Source organism: Ostrinia furnacalis, unplaced genomic scaffold (assembly GCF_004193835.3).
Source record: "Ostrinia furnacalis isolate ACB-3 unplaced genomic scaffold, ASM419383v2 OfSCF1176, whole genome shotgun sequence".
Lineage (NCBI taxonomy): Eukaryota > Metazoa > Arthropoda > Insecta > Lepidoptera > Crambidae > Ostrinia > Ostrinia furnacalis.
This window is the reverse complement of record NW_021131415.1, coordinates 106436-124328: the sequence shown is the minus strand read 5'-3', so window position 1 is coordinate 124328 and position 17893 is coordinate 106436. Positions and strand designations below refer to the sequence as shown.

The window sequence follows — 17893 nt, the reverse complement described above, 5'->3', positions numbered from 1 at the left end:
AATGAATATTTTGCATGCATAGTTGTTGTAAAAGATTAGCACATCTAAAAAGAAAAGCTAGCTCATTTCATGATGTGGCCTATACAGATATGAGTGGTGTTCAAGATGTTTAAAAGCCAATCCTAGATGTAGAGACTTCAGTCCTATTCAGATAGTCTTAGCAAAATCTCCAGTTGTTGTCCAATACCTTCTAGTTTATCTAGCGTCCGATTGTTGTCCGGCACTAAATTGCTTTGTCACGCAATTTATTACTCCATAAAACACACCTACGCGTACGAAGGGACAAATTTATTTCAATTAGGTGTGCTGGATACCTACTTGGGCGACTTCTTGGATTTTAGCGGGAATTTGACTCTACCAGTAGTAAGTGAAATTATTTATATATTTTCCAAAAACAGACTGAAAAGTTATTTTAGGTACCTATAACATTTTTTTAAATGGTCAGTACGAAACCCTTAGCTCGCAAGCATGACTTAGGGTTAATTTGACTTTGAAAACGTCAAAAAGTTGTCAAACTCCATACAAAAAGCACCGGTTATCGCCATAGTCACCGCTAAAGTTACTCTCATTTTTTAACCGACTTCAAAAAAGGAGGAGGTTATTAATGTCCTACACGCTTCAAAGTTCAAAATACAATTTATTCCCTTTTGAGGTACCTTTATTTCCTGTTGCTTAGTTGCATTCAATATAAAGATCGCTTGAGTATACTTAATAGATTCCTTCCTTCCAAGCCGCCAACGAAACTAACTATTATTGCCGGTCGCGTCGTGACCGGCGCCGGCGCAGGTGCCGACCGAACACTTTCAATAGTTGTGCTAGGACCATTGTGGTTAAATTATGTACGAATGTACCGGTCAAACGTCAGTATTGTACCCAATACCATGATTTAATCATTATTCAAATGATTTAAGTAAATTAATAAAGCCTTTCTTTGATTTCCGGCGGAAGGATTTATTAGCCCACTAGCTTTTGCCCGCGGCTTCAACCGCGTGAAATTTAGTTTGTCACATATCGTCATAAATTATAGCCTACCTATGTGTTATTCTGGGTTATAAACAATAATACTGTAAAGTTTCATCAAAATCCGTTCAGTAGTTTTTGCGTAAAAGAGTAACAAACATCCAGACATCCTGACATCCAGACATCCAAACTTTCGCATTCATAATATTAAGTAGGATTAATTTTGATAAACTTTTGAGTCTTTAAACTTGAGCCTGAGACTGAGAGCAAGTAAGCTGTAATTTGCCTCATGTGTTTGCTCCGCATATCTGTGCTTGTGCTTCAAGAACCTCACTTCAGTTGTTACTAATTATATAGTTCAAAAAGCCTTAATTTCCTGAAATTCTTCCCATATTAGGTGTAGGCTTGTCAACCTGTTCTGGATCGCGTTCGTTAGCATCGAATTTTCCAGTCTCTTGATCATTATCCTTTAAGTTGGCCATCAATCTCTGCATCGGTCACAGGCATTATTAAATTTCTAATCACGATCATGATTGGGCATCTAAGATTCGTTATTAACGAAGGGCAAGATAGTAGAAAGTAAAGGATGCTTTATGATTATGTTCCAATGGCTGACAATTTGGAATAAATGACTTTATAAAACCCGTCCTTAACGACGGTCGTTAGCGCTAAGGGGTTATTAATTCCAAAATTAATCATATCGTCTACATCATCTCCATACAAATGGTGTATTTAGCCAGTAGCCACGAAGTTATTAGCCGTATGGGAGGCTTGAGGTTTTAATTAAGAACCTTCGTGTTCAAACAAAAAATTCCAAGTGTGAGTCGACGACTCGACGCACAGAAGTTTTAAGTACTGATGACTTTACATTAAGTACAATATAGATCTCATAATAATACTTAGTTGCGATTTTGCAACAAGACTTAATTGTCAGAACATAATGTAGAGTACCTACGGTGATAATTTCTATTGTTAAGTTTGGATATTCCAAGTGTTTCGCTTTTCTATCGGTCTCGGAATAAGGTGAGCCAGCGAGAGCATTCCTTGCCTAATAATAACTTACACTGTTTTATTGATGAGTGGTTTGATTCTGTGCATACTTACTGAGTTACTGCCAACCTCGAAATTCGAATAAAATTAACAGTTACTTGTATTCGCTTATTCTAGAAAACTTTTATTTCTTAAAACAGAAAATTTTAAGGGCCTAAAGTATTCCGGAAAGCCAAGGTATTCCCGAAAGCAGGAATGCGTCTAATTGCGACCAGCTCCCATCGTCCCACGGCCGCGGTGGCCTCCAGCCCGTATTCATAACACAGGCTTACATTAAGACTATAGAGTTTTAGTCGACCGATAATTCAGCTTCAAATTTTTATGAGAAATCGCCCGATATCTAATCGGTGTAATGTGCGCACTTCCATGCCCGTTCATACTGATTTACAGCCCGACCAAACTATCAGCCGACTAAAAGTCGGGATGTCTAATACAGTTAACTTAACTAAGTAAAGGGTTTTCGGAAGACAGGAAGCAAAGTAAAAAATGCGGAAATATTAATAAATTCTAATATTTTTGCGCGCGATGATTCACATGATTGTAAGTTTACGTTTAGAAACCTATTCTTAGTCAGGGCTGAGGAACTGAGGAGTCTGAAAAATGGGACCGCGTTTGCACATGGGTGCTGAAAGAAAGAGTAAGCGAAGATAAGTACCATTTGAGAACTAAAATTTCATACAAACCCGAAATCCTGATTCTAAGGCCTTCTAGCTATTGCGTAAAGGTTAGTTTTTGGGCCACACATCTTCATAGTCTAACTAAACAAAAGGTATTAATAACATGGTATCAGGGACCGGTTAATGAATACGAGTAGATAGAGGCTTGTTTACTTAATTAAACGTTTCATTAACGCACTTTCGAGTCTCCAAAGATGGCTGACGCTGAAGTGGGAAACTATGTGTGGTATTTTACCAAACCAACCATTTTGTTGGGTTGATTTGACCCCAAGTTCACCGGAAATCTAAGATGTATACTTAGTTTATTAGGCGATTCATTTCGATGGGAATATGGGATCGATGCTGATGTCGTAACGCTCAAAAATACTTCAAGTAGTAAAAAAAACGAGAAGGTTAAAAATACATAATTATGAGTCTTATTTATTCATGAATTCATCTTTAGGAACGTCTCCTAAAATTGTAACTATGGGAAAGTATTTAATTAAACACTTCAAGTGATAAAATTAACAACGTGTTAAATATTGAACCACGTCAATTCTTTCAGGACCAAAACTGTGAAGAATTTTCAAACCAACAAACTGACATTTTTATTATAATGTAACACCTATTGTGAATCCAGAACGCTTTCACTTGCAGACTTCTGGAAGCATTAACTTACGTTCGTACTTACATTTAGCTATTTAAAACTGTGCGTGCCTTACATTTGCTTGCAATAAACACCGGAGCTAGTCTGCTAGCAGAATGACTTGGAATTACTTGCTAGCTGAAATACTACACGAGCTCATAACAAGGTGCCGTAAAGTTGAGAATTTATACACACATTTGGTTCAAATTCCACGGTAAAAATAGAAACTTGAGAGGATCAAAATGTCACTTCGTCACGTTCACTAGATCATTCAATTCTATTTTGCAACTGATCGAGAGCAGCATTATTTCCTTTAGTCAATCGCTAATGCGTCTTAGGTTACTAGTATTTAAACTTTCCAGGCATATGAGGCCACATAATGAAGTAGCTCCTTACCTAATTTGTTTCCATATGGGTGGTGTTTATGCCTTTATTGCACACTAGCTTTCCGCCCGCGGCTTCGCCCGCGTGGATTTTGGTCTGTCACAGAAAAACTTTATCGCGCGCGTCCCTGTTTCAAAAACCGGGATAAAAACTATCCTATGTTCTTTCCCGGGACTCAAACTATCTCTATGCCAAATTTCATCAAAATCGGTTGTGAGGTTTAAGCGGGAAAGCGTAACAGACATACAGACAGACAGACAGAGTTACTTTCGCATTTATAATATTAGTTGGGATAACTTTGAATTCATATATAAATAGCAGCTCAGAACTACCTTCAGAAAGCTTGTGCTAGTTGAATTTCACTATTCAGCCCGTCTCACCTCAGCGTCATAAAGCTCCCTGCCCTTTATTACTGCACAATACCCACCACAAACATTCATAAACCGCGCTTACAGAATTTATTCATACGCGCGTCCCCACATTCCCACCGCCATAATGAAGGCATACAAATTAATAAACCTATCGGATGTGAAGAGCGGCCAGATGGCAAGCTGTTGATGTACGTCTACGCGGATCAAGGCTGTGTGCACATGGTTTAAGTTGTATAAATTAATCTCACCAAAAACATTTTCACATAAAATGTTACCATGAGGAGAACGTATGTCATCAAATCTCGTATAGAGCCATGTTTTTAACATTGCAACTTCACAAACTCTAAATATTTTTTTTTGCGTTGAGCGGCTATTCTGGTTCTATGAAGTCCCAGTATCATCAAGTCAAATTAAGTCCCTTGGCCGTTTCGTTACTGCAAGAAATACCTATTTCCAAGATCTCTTCCATCATGAGTCAAATGCTTGTTACATTTGATCTGGATGTCGTGATTGCTCTTATTACATTTCCTCGTACAAAACAGTAGTATTATTTCATCGAATCGAAATCTCTAAATGGTGCATTTTCTAGAGGCAAGGAAATCATAATAGACAGTCAGGAACCTTTACTTAACCTATGGAAGATACCTATTTTAGGTAACCACCATTTGGATAAGGAAGTGTACACTAAGCCCAAGACCGTGATTCACACACATGCCGACGCAAACCTGGCACTGCGCATTAAGCGGTTTAAGCGGCCCTTAGAAAGCCGAGAGTTATGTTACGGGACGTCCTATCAACGCATGCGTCCCTTTACCTAATTGCTATGAAACAGCCGTGCCCAGGCATGGAAAACTAGTCATTTATGCAGGTACACGCAAATTAGATGTCTCTCTCGGCAATAATACTTAATTAGGGTCTTGTCGCGTCGTGTTATCTTTTCCTGTGGATTGGCTGTTAACATTTATTGACAAGCTGTTAATTTCCGCCATTGAGATCAACATCTACCTATTTGTAGAACCAGTAGAACTCTGTGAATACTTTATATTGCGTGCGTTCTCCTCATGTCAAGCTTTAGTTAAGGTTTTCACATTGTAATCGACAAATAGGACTAAAGGTTCGGTCAAACCAACGCGATCACACCCGATCAGCCGGCGTGCAGTGATGGCGATCAATGCATTTAAGTCTGGTCGCCATCGCTGCACGCCGGCAAGCTGATCGCGTTTGATCGCGTTGGTTTGGCCGAACCTTATTTATTTATTTATTTAGGTACAGCAACAGAATACAAATTAGTTTTAAGACCCATGGACTTAAAATCATTACTTAATTTCGCTGTATCCTCTTATATTATTTTCGAAATCTGTCAATACACATAAACGTATACGATTACATTATTTTACGTAGGTAGATGCTTATTTGGTTTTACCGGACTTTAATGCTCACTTGATCTCTCGTGTGAGTCGTTAATCAGCCTTTAGTTAATTAGTTTCTTTTAAGCCTCAGCAAATTTACTGCTTTTAAACGTCTGAGCCTAATTGATGTGAAAAATTGTCGTTTCAATGGATACTTTCAGGTTGACCACACATGTCGATTCCACGGATTTTAGGGTCAATTTCTTAGTAATTGTGTTTTTTAATCTATACAGGGTGGAATTTTGAAATGCCACCTGGAGGGAAAGTACTCTTAATAATGTAGACAGAAAATTTTTCAAAAATATGCTTGCCACACCCGGGAATCGAACCAACTAAAATCTGTTAAAAATTACACCCTGTATTTTATTGCATCGATCGTTAGGATTAAGTATAAGGATGAAATCTCTCTCAAACTTAATAAATTAAATGAATGGAAAACCATGAAATCTCAAATTATTTTAATTGTCTACAGAAAATTGTATGCTATGGTGGTAAATTTTCGAAAAAAATTCGGAAATCTTTGAATGCAGTTCTCTTTCTTTTAAAAAATGAAGTAATGTTTTCTTTGAGTAAAATTTTCTATCTACAGTATTAAGAGTACTTTCCCTCCAGGTGGCATTACAAAATTCCACCCTGTATATTTTTTGACAATCATGTTACGACCTTCCCTCTACTAGAGATAGTAAAGAGCAATAGTTAGTACTTTCTTCGTTTTGGAATTCTACCTTTTTATGCTTCTGTATTTAACAAGGAACCATTCACCATGTCCACCTGGCCGTTTTCCCACAGTCTAGTGTCGTGGGTGAAAGATAGCTACAGTCGCAATGACAATGGGTTGAATCTTACTTTCTGGCTTTTATTAATACAGTTCCTTTTCCCCAGGTCGAGCGCTGCTAGACCGGCTGAGCGGCACCACAGTGGGCGAAGTGCTAGCAGCCAGCGACAGCGAGCCATTGGGTCTGCTGCCCGCGCCGCTGGATGTGGCGCCTTATGCTCGCGTGTCAGCAAACGCCACGTGCGGCGGCGCCGGCGCAGAGGAGTTCTGCAGGGACACGCCTGGCAAGTATGTCTGAATGATACGAACACCGTATAATATGAAATCGAGCGCTGCTGGTCTCAGCGGCACACAGCAGGTGAGCTTCTAGCAGCCAGGCGCTGCTCGACGTAACGCCTTACGCGCGCGTCGCCGCAAACGCCACGTGCGCCGGCGCAGAGGAATTTTGCAAGGATACGCCTGGCAAGTATGTCTGAGTGATACAAACACCGTGTAATATGAGGTCGAGTGCTGCTAGTCTCAGCGGCACACACAGTAAGGTGAGCTTCTGGCAGCCAGTCGCTGCGTCACCACAAACGCCACGTGCGGCGGCGGTGGTGCCGAGGAGTTCTGCAGGGACACGTCTGGCAAGTATGTCTGAATGCTACAAACACAGTATGCTATGAGGTCGAGCGCTGCTAGTCTCAGCGGCACACAGTGGGCGAGGTGCTAGCAGCCAGTAACAGCGAGCCTTCAGGCCTGCTGCCCACGCCGCTGGATGTGGCGCCTTACGCGCGAGTCGCCGCAAACACCACGTGCGGCGGCGCCGGCGCCGAGGAGTTCTGCAGGGACACGCCTGGCAAGTATGTCTGAATGATACGAACACCGTATAATATGAAAGGTCGAGAATTGCTTGTCTCAGCGGCACCACCGTGGGCAAGTTGCTAGCAGCCAGTGACAGCGAGCCTTTAGGCCTGCTGCCCGCGCCGCTGGATGTGGCGCCTTACTCTCGCGTGTCAGCAAACGCCACGTGCGGTGGCAGTGGTGCCGAGGAGTTCTGCAGAAACACGCCTAGCAAGTATGTCGAATGTCTACAAACCGTATCTTCCTCGGTCCCTCACTGATGAGGAACGCGACCATATGCAGGTTTTTTTCTCCACAGACTACGGTCACAAGCTGTGTGAATCGCACGATGCATTTTTTTTATCCACAACGAGGAAGCTCTTGGCCTATATCTCATCTGATGGTAAGTCTCACCTCATAATCAGGCCGAAGGTGGAAGCGAGCTTCACCCGGAATCTTCAACCACGAGGAATTGGCTATCTTACCTCTAATTGCCGGAACACAACAATGCTGTTAACATTGTTGTTATGGTGACAGATTTAGGTAAGATGGTGGAACAAGCCCTACCACCAACCAAACCGAACAGAAAAATCTGCCCCCACTGGGAATCGAACCCGGGACCTCTGCGTCTGAAGCAGGTGGTTTTACACTAGACCACAGAGGCGGTTAAAAACTTCCGCCCACTGTCTTCCTTACCGCATCTGACCATCTCGTCGGTGCGCTACCCCGTGTTTATGTGTATCTATAGTATACAGCCAAATGAAAATTAATTCACAATTGGAATGAAGTGTTTTTTTGAAGAACCTTTTGTTTTGTAATTGTTGGTTTTGGATAAATTGTTAAATATTCAGTCTAGCAATTTTATCTGTCTTATTTATTGTTTAGGTAAAGTGCAACAAAATTGATAATTGCAGATTAAACAATCAGATAGTGGTAAGCTTTATCCCGGATTTCCGACTAATTAATAATCTCCGATTACTTTAGCATTATCGCTGCATTATTGTTGTGACACAGAAGATTACGGAGAAAGCTGTTTTGTCTAATAAATTATACCAGACTTAAAGACAAAATCTTAGCCAAATTATTATGTTGAATGTACCTACACTACGGGTGCTAGGTACTGTACTCTCCTTCTAGTCAAATCGTAGAAGATTGTGAGGTAGGTTGGTGATGATATTCCACTTTAAACCTGACTACCTTCCCCCAGACGAGGCGTAGTCTGCGATGTGTGCGAGGGGTCTGACGGGCCGGAGTCTCGGCGGCACCCGGCGGCGCACGCGGTCGACGGCGACCCATCCACGTGGTGGCAGAGCCCTACCCTCGCTGAGGGGGACTACGGAAATGTGGAGCTCGTCGCCACGCTGCCTGATGTGAGTAATTTTATTATTAGCAATCCATTGTTAGAGAAGTCTGCAGGTATATCTTTAAACTTTAAGCGTTTGACAATCTCATACGTAGCAGCTTTACTTGAATGCCTCTGTGGTTAGGTTAGGTCAGACAGAGAGCGGCTTATTCTAAACTCTCTCTGTGTTAGTATTTTTAAATAACTTAAAAAAAACGAACTGCTTACAGCGGGAATCGAACCGGCCTTTCGCTTGCCGGGCAGCTGCTCCTCAGCTACTTAGACAATGTATGAACCCGTCGAAAGTTTCAATATTTTTCTATTCCATGCGAGAACCTTTAAAATCTTTGAGACTTCTAAAAGCACCTATCGTTCTATAGGATATGTAATAAATTATAAACTCGTGATGTTTTCTTATATCTTCTAGCAAACACCTCGTTACGTTCATAGCTATTGATTTTACTCAGCACTTATCCTGTCACATTTGTCCACAATCGTGGCAGATTAGTGCAACTAAATAATGTTAGATTGTAGTATGCAAACGAATCTAAATTACTAATTGAGCCCGTAACCAGCGCACCAACAGTGTGACTGCCGGCCCCATATTTATGGTAATGGAACTGCGGCAGGTCTTGCGACGAAGGCCCGCAGTTATAACGCGTACCTATTGTAGCAATAGAAAGTTAGTTATCAGTAAGGATTTTTTTTTAAATTTTAAATCTAGTATTTTTGGTCTACTAATATTCCTTTTGACCTCTCCAGTTAAACTAATTAAATTAAAGATGTTCTTAAAGCAGTCCAGCTTACTACAATAGTCTAGCGGCTGGACTATTGTGGTAAGCTGGACTCCAGCGGTTGACAGGGATCGAACCATAGTGACCCCCGAATCAGTAGTCCGTTGTCGATACCTTGAGCTATTGTATCTTCTTTTTCAATATGGTCGAATGTCAGTAAGCAGTTGCTATGATCAAGTTTCTTCTGTAACGTAACGTCATAATAATATTATCAGTGACTCATGCGCATAATATTTGCAATCACTTCTGTTCTGATGCGATGCAAAAATTATATTTTTATCGACCGTGAATCGGACTTTGCCCGACCTAAGTAACGTCCTTCATTGTGATAACACTCAATTTACACTATTTTGCTACAATTTCATTTCATAACTATTTATCAACAGTCATTCACATTATTTCCATTCACAACACCTTGTAGGTCCTTACAAACAAGTTATATTTCAGGTGCAAAAATAGTTTTTTATTTTTTTTAATTACAAAAGTACCTACCTAATAAAACAATTGACAAAATTATAGGATTTTAAACTTTCGCGTTCCATTTCGACTTAAATAGAAAGATTGTAAATAAAGAAATGTCGCGTTAAGACCCGTGTCTTTCTATTTAAATTGTCAAAATTGTACCTGTTCATAGCTAGATCTGTTTACAAATACGTCCTAGATCGCGTCGTGCGCCATAATCCTCGCTCCCGCGTTATGCGCTGGCGCAAGCGGCGCGTGCGCGAGAATTACTCAAGTTTCGACTCGAATAATTGATAAAGTGGCAATCCAAATATCTTTGGGACTACAGAAATAGTTTGCTCTAGGGCTTGTCAGTGACAAGGGCCGTTTGGCGCCGTGTGGTTTTATAACCATAAATCTTTAAAATGTCATAGTTAAATACATTTAGAATTAATTTGTGGAATTGAAACTATACTAAGTATTCAAGTAAGAAATAAACATGCAAATGATTTTTATAAATTAAGCCAGAGCACCGATTTTTAGTCGGCCGATAGTTGGGCCTGATTTTAATTTGTATGAAGAATCAATCGGTGTAATGAGCACTTTCATATATGCCCATACTCACTTACAACCTGACTAAAATATCGGCCTATAAAAATCGGTGGTCTGGGCCTAGATCTTGGAGTAAAACAATTTTGGATTAGGGAACTGCTTAATAAATGATGATTAAGGAACACTGATTTTATAAATATCTTGTGTCAAACTCTAAATAAGTATACCCAATAAACAAAAGGAAGAGTGGCATCTCACAATTGGATGAAATGGTCAAAATGTATTGAATAAAAGAATTCGGGACACGTCCATAATGGGAACGATTAAACCCTTAATAGCCAAACAAATCATGAACTGACAGCTCTATTGGTTTATAAGCGGCGCGGACGCCGTCCATCATGCCTATTGATGTGCCGTTCCCGAGAACGCTCTCTCAACTGAGAATATTCTCGGGAGCGTTCCCGGGAGCGTTCTCCTAAGTGAGAAAGGTTGAGAATCATGTTTATCAAATGGAAATAAACAAACTTTCTTAAGTAAAATAGTATTAAATTAAGTCGACAGATAAGTGTATNTGAGGACACTAATCGCCTTAAATTTCGACCGTGAAATATTTTGGCACGGGCTTTCACCAAGGGTTAAGGGATGGTAGACGTCTGATTATTGATGGACCGTGATGCTAGGTAATTGATTTGAGTGTTGAACAATATTTACTTATTCATTTCATTAAAATGTGTTTGCTATTGCTAATAGGAAAATCTGTAATTAAAATACATAACAAAAATAGGTATGCCCCTGACATGTTGACTAAAAATAAAGCGACAAATAATTACACTTGTAGGCATAGTATAGGTACTTGTACAACAAAGCAATATGTATTATTTTCCTCGGGCCTTTTCTCAGTACTACCTAAATAAAATACTCAATTTCCAGCAACCGCAAGGAAACCTAACCTAAGATTTATACTATTTTTAGACGATTTAACCACTGCTTTGAAAACATAATAGTGCAAATGAAATGCAGGTAAAGTAATGACGTGTCCGTATCACGTAGCACACAGCGCCACCTATGTCCAAACTCCAAAGTCGCACAATAAAATACGTTTGTATTCCGGCATCGCGTCCGTGACACGTCCAAATCGAATGACGTCCGTGATGCACAAAGCGCTTTGCACTGGACTGCGATGCTGCGATATCTTGGACTAAGCTTGGACATACTGAGAGAGTATTCTTAGGCGCAAAATAGAAACTTAAAATGATGGTTTTTATGTGCACAATTTTTGTAAGTATCGCAATATACCTAATATTATACCCCGCTGCATGGTGAATCATGGATCTTACGAAGATAGCTCAAAATAAATAAGAGATCATTTTTACTATTTTTGGTGGGAGATGGCGTGTGAGAGAGTGGCGGTAAAGGACTGCACTTCATTATTTTCTTATCAGTGTTCGTTCGCGGTCCACCTGCCTTAGTTCGGTGGGCTACAGGCACTTTTTCTTGCCGGTGGTCCACCTAAAGTATGGGCAATATGCAAATCAAATACAATAGAAGTGGTCCATAAATATTACTGAAGTTTCCTTGTTGCATTTTATTTTTAGTGACAATTCAATCAGTTCTTTTTTCAAAGGGCACAAAGTGTATTCTGAATCAGCATAGTAATATCTCTAGAGGTTCTTTTCCAAAACATAAATCCCTCGTAGTTCATATTAGTCTAGTGTGCATCGCACCTAACGGTATACGTTCAACACAGATCTGCATGTGAAACCTGCATTCGTATCATGAGATTTAGACTTTGGGTCCTGCAGACCCACCCATTTGATACTGTTGGAAACAATAGTAGAGTTTTGAAATGTAAATCAATCTATGTTAGTCCCGAATCGTAGTTTAACAAATTTTTGCTCGATTGTTACTTGTGAGTATTACAATATTCGATAGTTTAGACGTCAGACGGACGATTTCACTGCACGGTAGTTTGATAATTTTAAAACAATAATTTTATATTTCAACAAAATGTTTTTTTTATGCATAACAAGACAGGTATTTGACCGCAATCGCACCTAGTGTTAATTGAGATGCAGTCTAGGATGATACATACAAGTATCTGCCCTGTAAATGTTTTTCAGTCTAGCCTTGGATATAATCCCGGATTAAAGTGTAGAATACGACCATAGAATCCAAATAGCAAAAAAAAATTACGTAAATATGGGAAAGTACTTTTATTTATACAGGTTGTCCCAAAAAGTAATGTCAAGCCGAAGCCTTTTGATAGTTTTCGAGTTATATTTTAGTTTACATTTGTGTTATGGATGTAAATACTTCTGCGTCAGCTAGGCCTAGTATTCATCTAATAACAATAAAAAATCAGGCATGTAACTTGACTATTCGCGCCACAGTGACCAAAAAAGTGTCCAAGCACAGAAATTTAAAACAATCATAATTCGAAAACTATCAAAATCGCGGATCATAATTACATGGGGCTGATTTGGATAGCCCTAGTAATGCTCTACCTCTCTGGGCTCCGGCTTATAACTCCTTTTTGGGACAACCTGTATATTTAATCATTCAGTTTAAATTCTTTTTAGCTGTGATGGATAAGTTATTGTTAAAAGTATTTTTATGAGAAAATAATATAAACTTTTCCACTGTCGTAAATCTTATTATATTATGTATACGCGTCACAATATGCCCACATAATGGAGGAAAATTTAATATTCAACCTCAACCAATCGTAATTCATTGGCCAATACAAATATCGGAGTGATATTGCGTACTTGCGGTAGCAGTACAGTCGAACTTGGTTAAATGGTTCGACTTTTGTCGTGTTTTGTCGAGTGTATGTTATTAAGTAAGGGTTATAGTTTTTGTGCTTAACAGTTGGCGTCACTGGCGAGTGACAGGGTTTTCAGGTAGAGTTACACATGTTCATAAAATGTCATGCTTATTAGCATGCTCAAAACAAGCGTGCTTTGACACCTCGATCTATTATTTAGAAATGTTTCGCCACACACTACCTTTATGATGTCGTCGGTCCACCTTGTGCATTTTTGCTGCCCCATCGGCCATCAGTTCTGCGTACATGTGCCCTGCCCATTGCCACTAATAACTACGCACAGCAGGACGTAGGCCGCTTTTTCATGCTAGTAATAATCATGTGTGATTGTACGTTTACTCTAGAGAGATGCCATCTTAATTAGTGCAAAAGCGTTGGTCCTCTAGAAGTGGTTTTATTCAGTGCTCGCCAGTAGACGCCACTATCTAGAGACGGGGCCTTACTCTATCAATGTATAGAGACGCAAATGTATTTATCCTCCTGCCTTCAGTGGTCACCAGTTGGCACCACCATCTTAGCCACTAGCAAGAGACTCTTACGTTACAGTGGCGCTAACTGATGACAGCTAGAATAATAGTCCTTATCAATAAATATTTGTTACCGTAGGTTAACATAATAAACTGATATAAAAATGCACATAATAGCCCACTTACAGATTTTAAACCATGTTTCAAGCTTTTTCGTATCAATCTTATATCTAAAACATACATTAGACATTCTCGAGACTGACTGTACGTACCTGATAGAGTAAGTTCAATATTATTTACCTCTGAAGTTTATTGCCTCAATATCTTGAAGATAAACATAACTACAAACGCTGTTGAGCACAGCTACATCAACCTGTTTTTGTTAGAAAATCTCCCTTATTACATGCACATAAAATGCCACACAATCAGTGTTAAAATGTACCTTCATATTTACCTACATTGTAGATATTACTTCACATGTAAAAATGAAGCGTTATTATTTTNAGTACTTTACTAAACGTGCGAATTTTTGATTTTATAAAATGCGATAGGCGCTGAACGATTTATGTGACAGGTCATTGTTTTGAGTGCCAATTAAAAAATCCTATATTTCCAAATACGAATGAAAAGCTGTAGAAAAATATTTGCAAACCTCGGGGAAAATTCTCGGAAACCAGCATTATGGGAAACGAAACAATAGAATCATGGCCTCTAACACTTCATTTATCAATTATTTGATGTTTATTCGTTTTCAATGTTTCCGAGAAAAACTCCAGCAAATTACCAACTGCAACCAATATTAATTCATTGGTATTGGAGAGGAAATGTTCTAAGATGAGAAATAAGAATAAGAATTTAGTAAGCTTATATTACTAGAATTCCATGGATGGGTGGATTCTATTTCTAGAATACACAAGCCTGAAATGCATTATGTTTCTAATTATTATGATGTTTTTATTTTAGATGTGACGTTTCAAGCTAGCATCAAACTGATACGATTAAATTATGTAAGTACTCAATAATTTAGGTAAACTTAAAAATATTATAGAACATTATGGGCTCCGTACGAAACCTTGTATACCTACCTTAGGCATTTTAGCCCATACGATAGAACAAGATATTTTCAAACCTTCTCGAATTCATAGATACATATTTTTATCATAGGAAACAATTTTTCAAACGTTAGTAACAAACTATTTCTTTCTGTACAAACTGAAATCCACACGAGTGGAGTCGCGGATAAAAAAAAACATGGACAAAGCTTAAACCAACATCACCTGCTGTCGTTGCGTCGACCTGAACAACGGGAATTTAGATTTTTTCTGTATCCATTCCAGCCGGGCTAGAACGCGCTGTGATAAAAACTTATTGATTATGTTAAAGTTTTAGACGACAATCATTATTCGAGAAAAATCGATAAATTGCCTCGATAAAAATTTACGCGCATCTTAGTTATACAGGGCTTTCCAAGGCTATGTGTCGCGATGCTTTGGGGCGAAATATGGCACATTATCAAGGGCGTCATAGAAAAAAGTTAAGGAAGCCCTAATCTTAACTATTTTAAGTATTTAATACTGTTGATTTCTTCTTCGAACAAAGACATTTCCTGAATTACAGACATAAGGAGCAACCACAAAAGTATGATAAATCTAATGATACAAAAACTTTCTGGGTCGATTGATGGGGCCTCTGCAAAATGAAAAATAAATAGAGAGGTCCTCTAAATAGAATGGGGTTCCAAGATATTAATCTACATTTTTGTTTTTTACGAATTAAACAATACCAAAACACAATTTTTAAAATAGTTAAAATCCAAGTAAATGCTTGTAGAAAAGGATGGCATGGAAAAAAAATTTAAATAATAAAATAACACATTCATAAACCACCCCATCCCAAACCACATTCGTATTAGACAGTTAACACAGATTCATTCATTGTGAGCTCTATATGTATATTCCTGTACAATGGATCTTAAGGAAAAATGATATACAGATCCCTAATGTACACTTCGCTCGTAACAAAGTTATTTCGGCATCACAGACAAGCGTATTCATAACCAAATGAGAATCTTCACAATGGCCGGCACACGAGCGGCCATTGATCGAGTCTGGAATCGAATAGCTGTTTGCAAACTGACCCATGTACTGTGAGCGCCGAATAGACAGCATTGATTTTACGTCTTACTTTGGAAATGTAAACGCAGTCTAAACACATGCTGAGAGAGAAATTTTAAAAAGGTTGAGATTTACCTGACCTATCGAAAGAATACTTTGCTACTGCGATGTAGCAACTCAAGATAACGCCATCTAGTTTCCAAAAAGGAAATCTTGCAGTGTGTGTATTTAACCCAAAACATTCATTAGGTAAACTGATAACTGCTGAAGAGCAGTGTCTTCCTTGCAAATTTTCAAATATTTGAAAGAACCTTCATTAAGTTAACAATACCCATATAAAGTTTTTGCGGTTGCTAAATAAAAACATACTGACATTGAAAACAGCAACGCAGGTAAATTCTATTTATACGAGCATAAAGGATGATGATATTTCAGTGTCTAGCTCACAATGTAAAATTCACTTGAAAAGGTAAACTTAGCCCAATATAATTTTATCTCACGCACCCACCTACATCGAGTATTTTCGTAATTCTCAGAAGGCTAAAATAAGTCTGGTGTATGTATTTGTTTTCACTTATCAATTTCAAACTAAAACAAAAGTCACCTTTCTCTTTTTGCAAGTCTCTAAACTGCGACACGGTCTGCCAATTTAGGTCGCCATTCTATAAGTTAGAAACTTATATTACTCATGAGAACCTAGAAAATTTGATTCAACTTATAGAGTATGGTTTCGATACTTGTCCTTGTGAATAAACAAAGTGGAAAACTAAAGTAACTCTATCATCATCATCATCATCTCAGCCATAAGACGTCCACTGCTGAACATAGGCGTCCCCCAATGCTTTCCATGTTGCCCGGTTGGTAGCGACCTGCGTCCAGCGATTTCCTGCTACCTTTATGATGTCGCCGGTCCACCTTGTGGGTGGACGTCCCACGCTGCGTTTTCCGGTACGCGGCCTCGACTCCAGAACCTTGCTGCCCCATTGGCCGTCAGTTCTGCGTACAATGTGCCCTGCCCATTGTCACTTCAAGTACTCTATGTAGTGTGTATATTGATAAGATATTGCAGGTTTGAATTAACCATAATGTCTAAAATAATACTCCGTTCTCAAAGGTCTTAAATAAAAAATGGCAGTTGCATTATGCGGTCTTCAGTCTACACACTAAACCCACACAAAGCCGCCGGATTGGCTTAGTAGTCGATTCGCACGAATGTGCGAAACGTCCCCTCTCAATAATATCCTCCGGATTTGGTGTGTCCTTTAGGTCTAACTTTAGCGTTGTGACCTTAGCGATATAAAAAGGTAATACTTAATAGGTGCTTTCGCTAATTGCCTTGTTTGTAAACAGTTTGGTCCAACACACTTTATTTAAATATTAATGGCGTAACCTTTGGGATTATCATAATAGGTTCACCTTCAAGCCAACTGAAGGTGATTTTGAATGAGGCCATAAAAAGATATTGCAGATCGAAATTAACTTTGGTAGATATCATTTTATACGAACTTGGAAAGTGTATGAACTTGTACCAAAATTTATTGAACTCGTAGATTTAACTAGGAGTAAGATATTGATATTATAAATACGTAGATTGCTTTTTAAAAAATAATAATACTTTTACATAGTAATAAGAGTTATTTTCAGTTATCAGTAGGTCCACTTAGTGAGGGGCTCGCCCACACCACGTATTCCGGCCCGTGGTCGCCACTCGAGAACTTTTCTGCCCCAGCGGCCTCAGCTCTACGAACTATGATTCTTTTGTATTTATTCAAACATTTAATTAAATGTTTAATAATAATATTATTAATTTATCAATTTCACATTATGTAGAGCTACTTTGGTCATGTTGTTCGCTAAAAATGCCAAAATGACAGTGAAAATTTTTCCATTCTTCTTCTTCTTTTCGTGTCGACAACAAACCTACACAGTGTCAGCCCAAAACTCCGCCAGAAGAGTGGCGTTGTCAGCAGCACTCATCAAATCCTCCTGAGTGCAGTTGCTTGGGCACTCAGGGCACGACATCAGGTGCTTCATCGATTGGGGAACAAAACCGCACCTGCACTCCATGTTTAAGCCATCCAAGAATCCCCACCTGACCAGATTGTCCTTGCTACGGCCAACCTGCGATAAATTTTTCCATTGATAAAATCACTTTATTCCCAAATTATTAAGTTCACCAAGCCAACCCCGTGGCCTTAGCCTTCATAATCTCAACAACAAACTCCTAAACCCGGCGGCAGTCTTAAAACTATCCCGTCTCAATTACCTCCTACTGGACCAATC

General features: G+C 39.1%; 1 protein-coding gene across 1 annotated transcript in view; it reads left to right on the top strand.

Annotated features, from left to right (window-relative positions):
• Nucleotides 1-11156, top strand: part of LOC114351780 (laminin subunit alpha-1-like) — a 51330-nt gene extending 40174 nt beyond the window's left edge. Inside the window, exons 2-4 of the mRNA XM_028303100.1 lie at nt 6359-6539; nt 8281-8443; nt 11133-11156. Of these exons, the coding sequence (XP_028158901.1) occupies nt 6359-6539; nt 8281-8443; nt 11133-11156 (368 nt within the window). The remainder of the gene's footprint in view (nt 1-6358; nt 6540-8280; nt 8444-11132) is intronic.
• The last annotated feature ends 6737 nt before the right edge of the window (nt 11157-17893 follow it).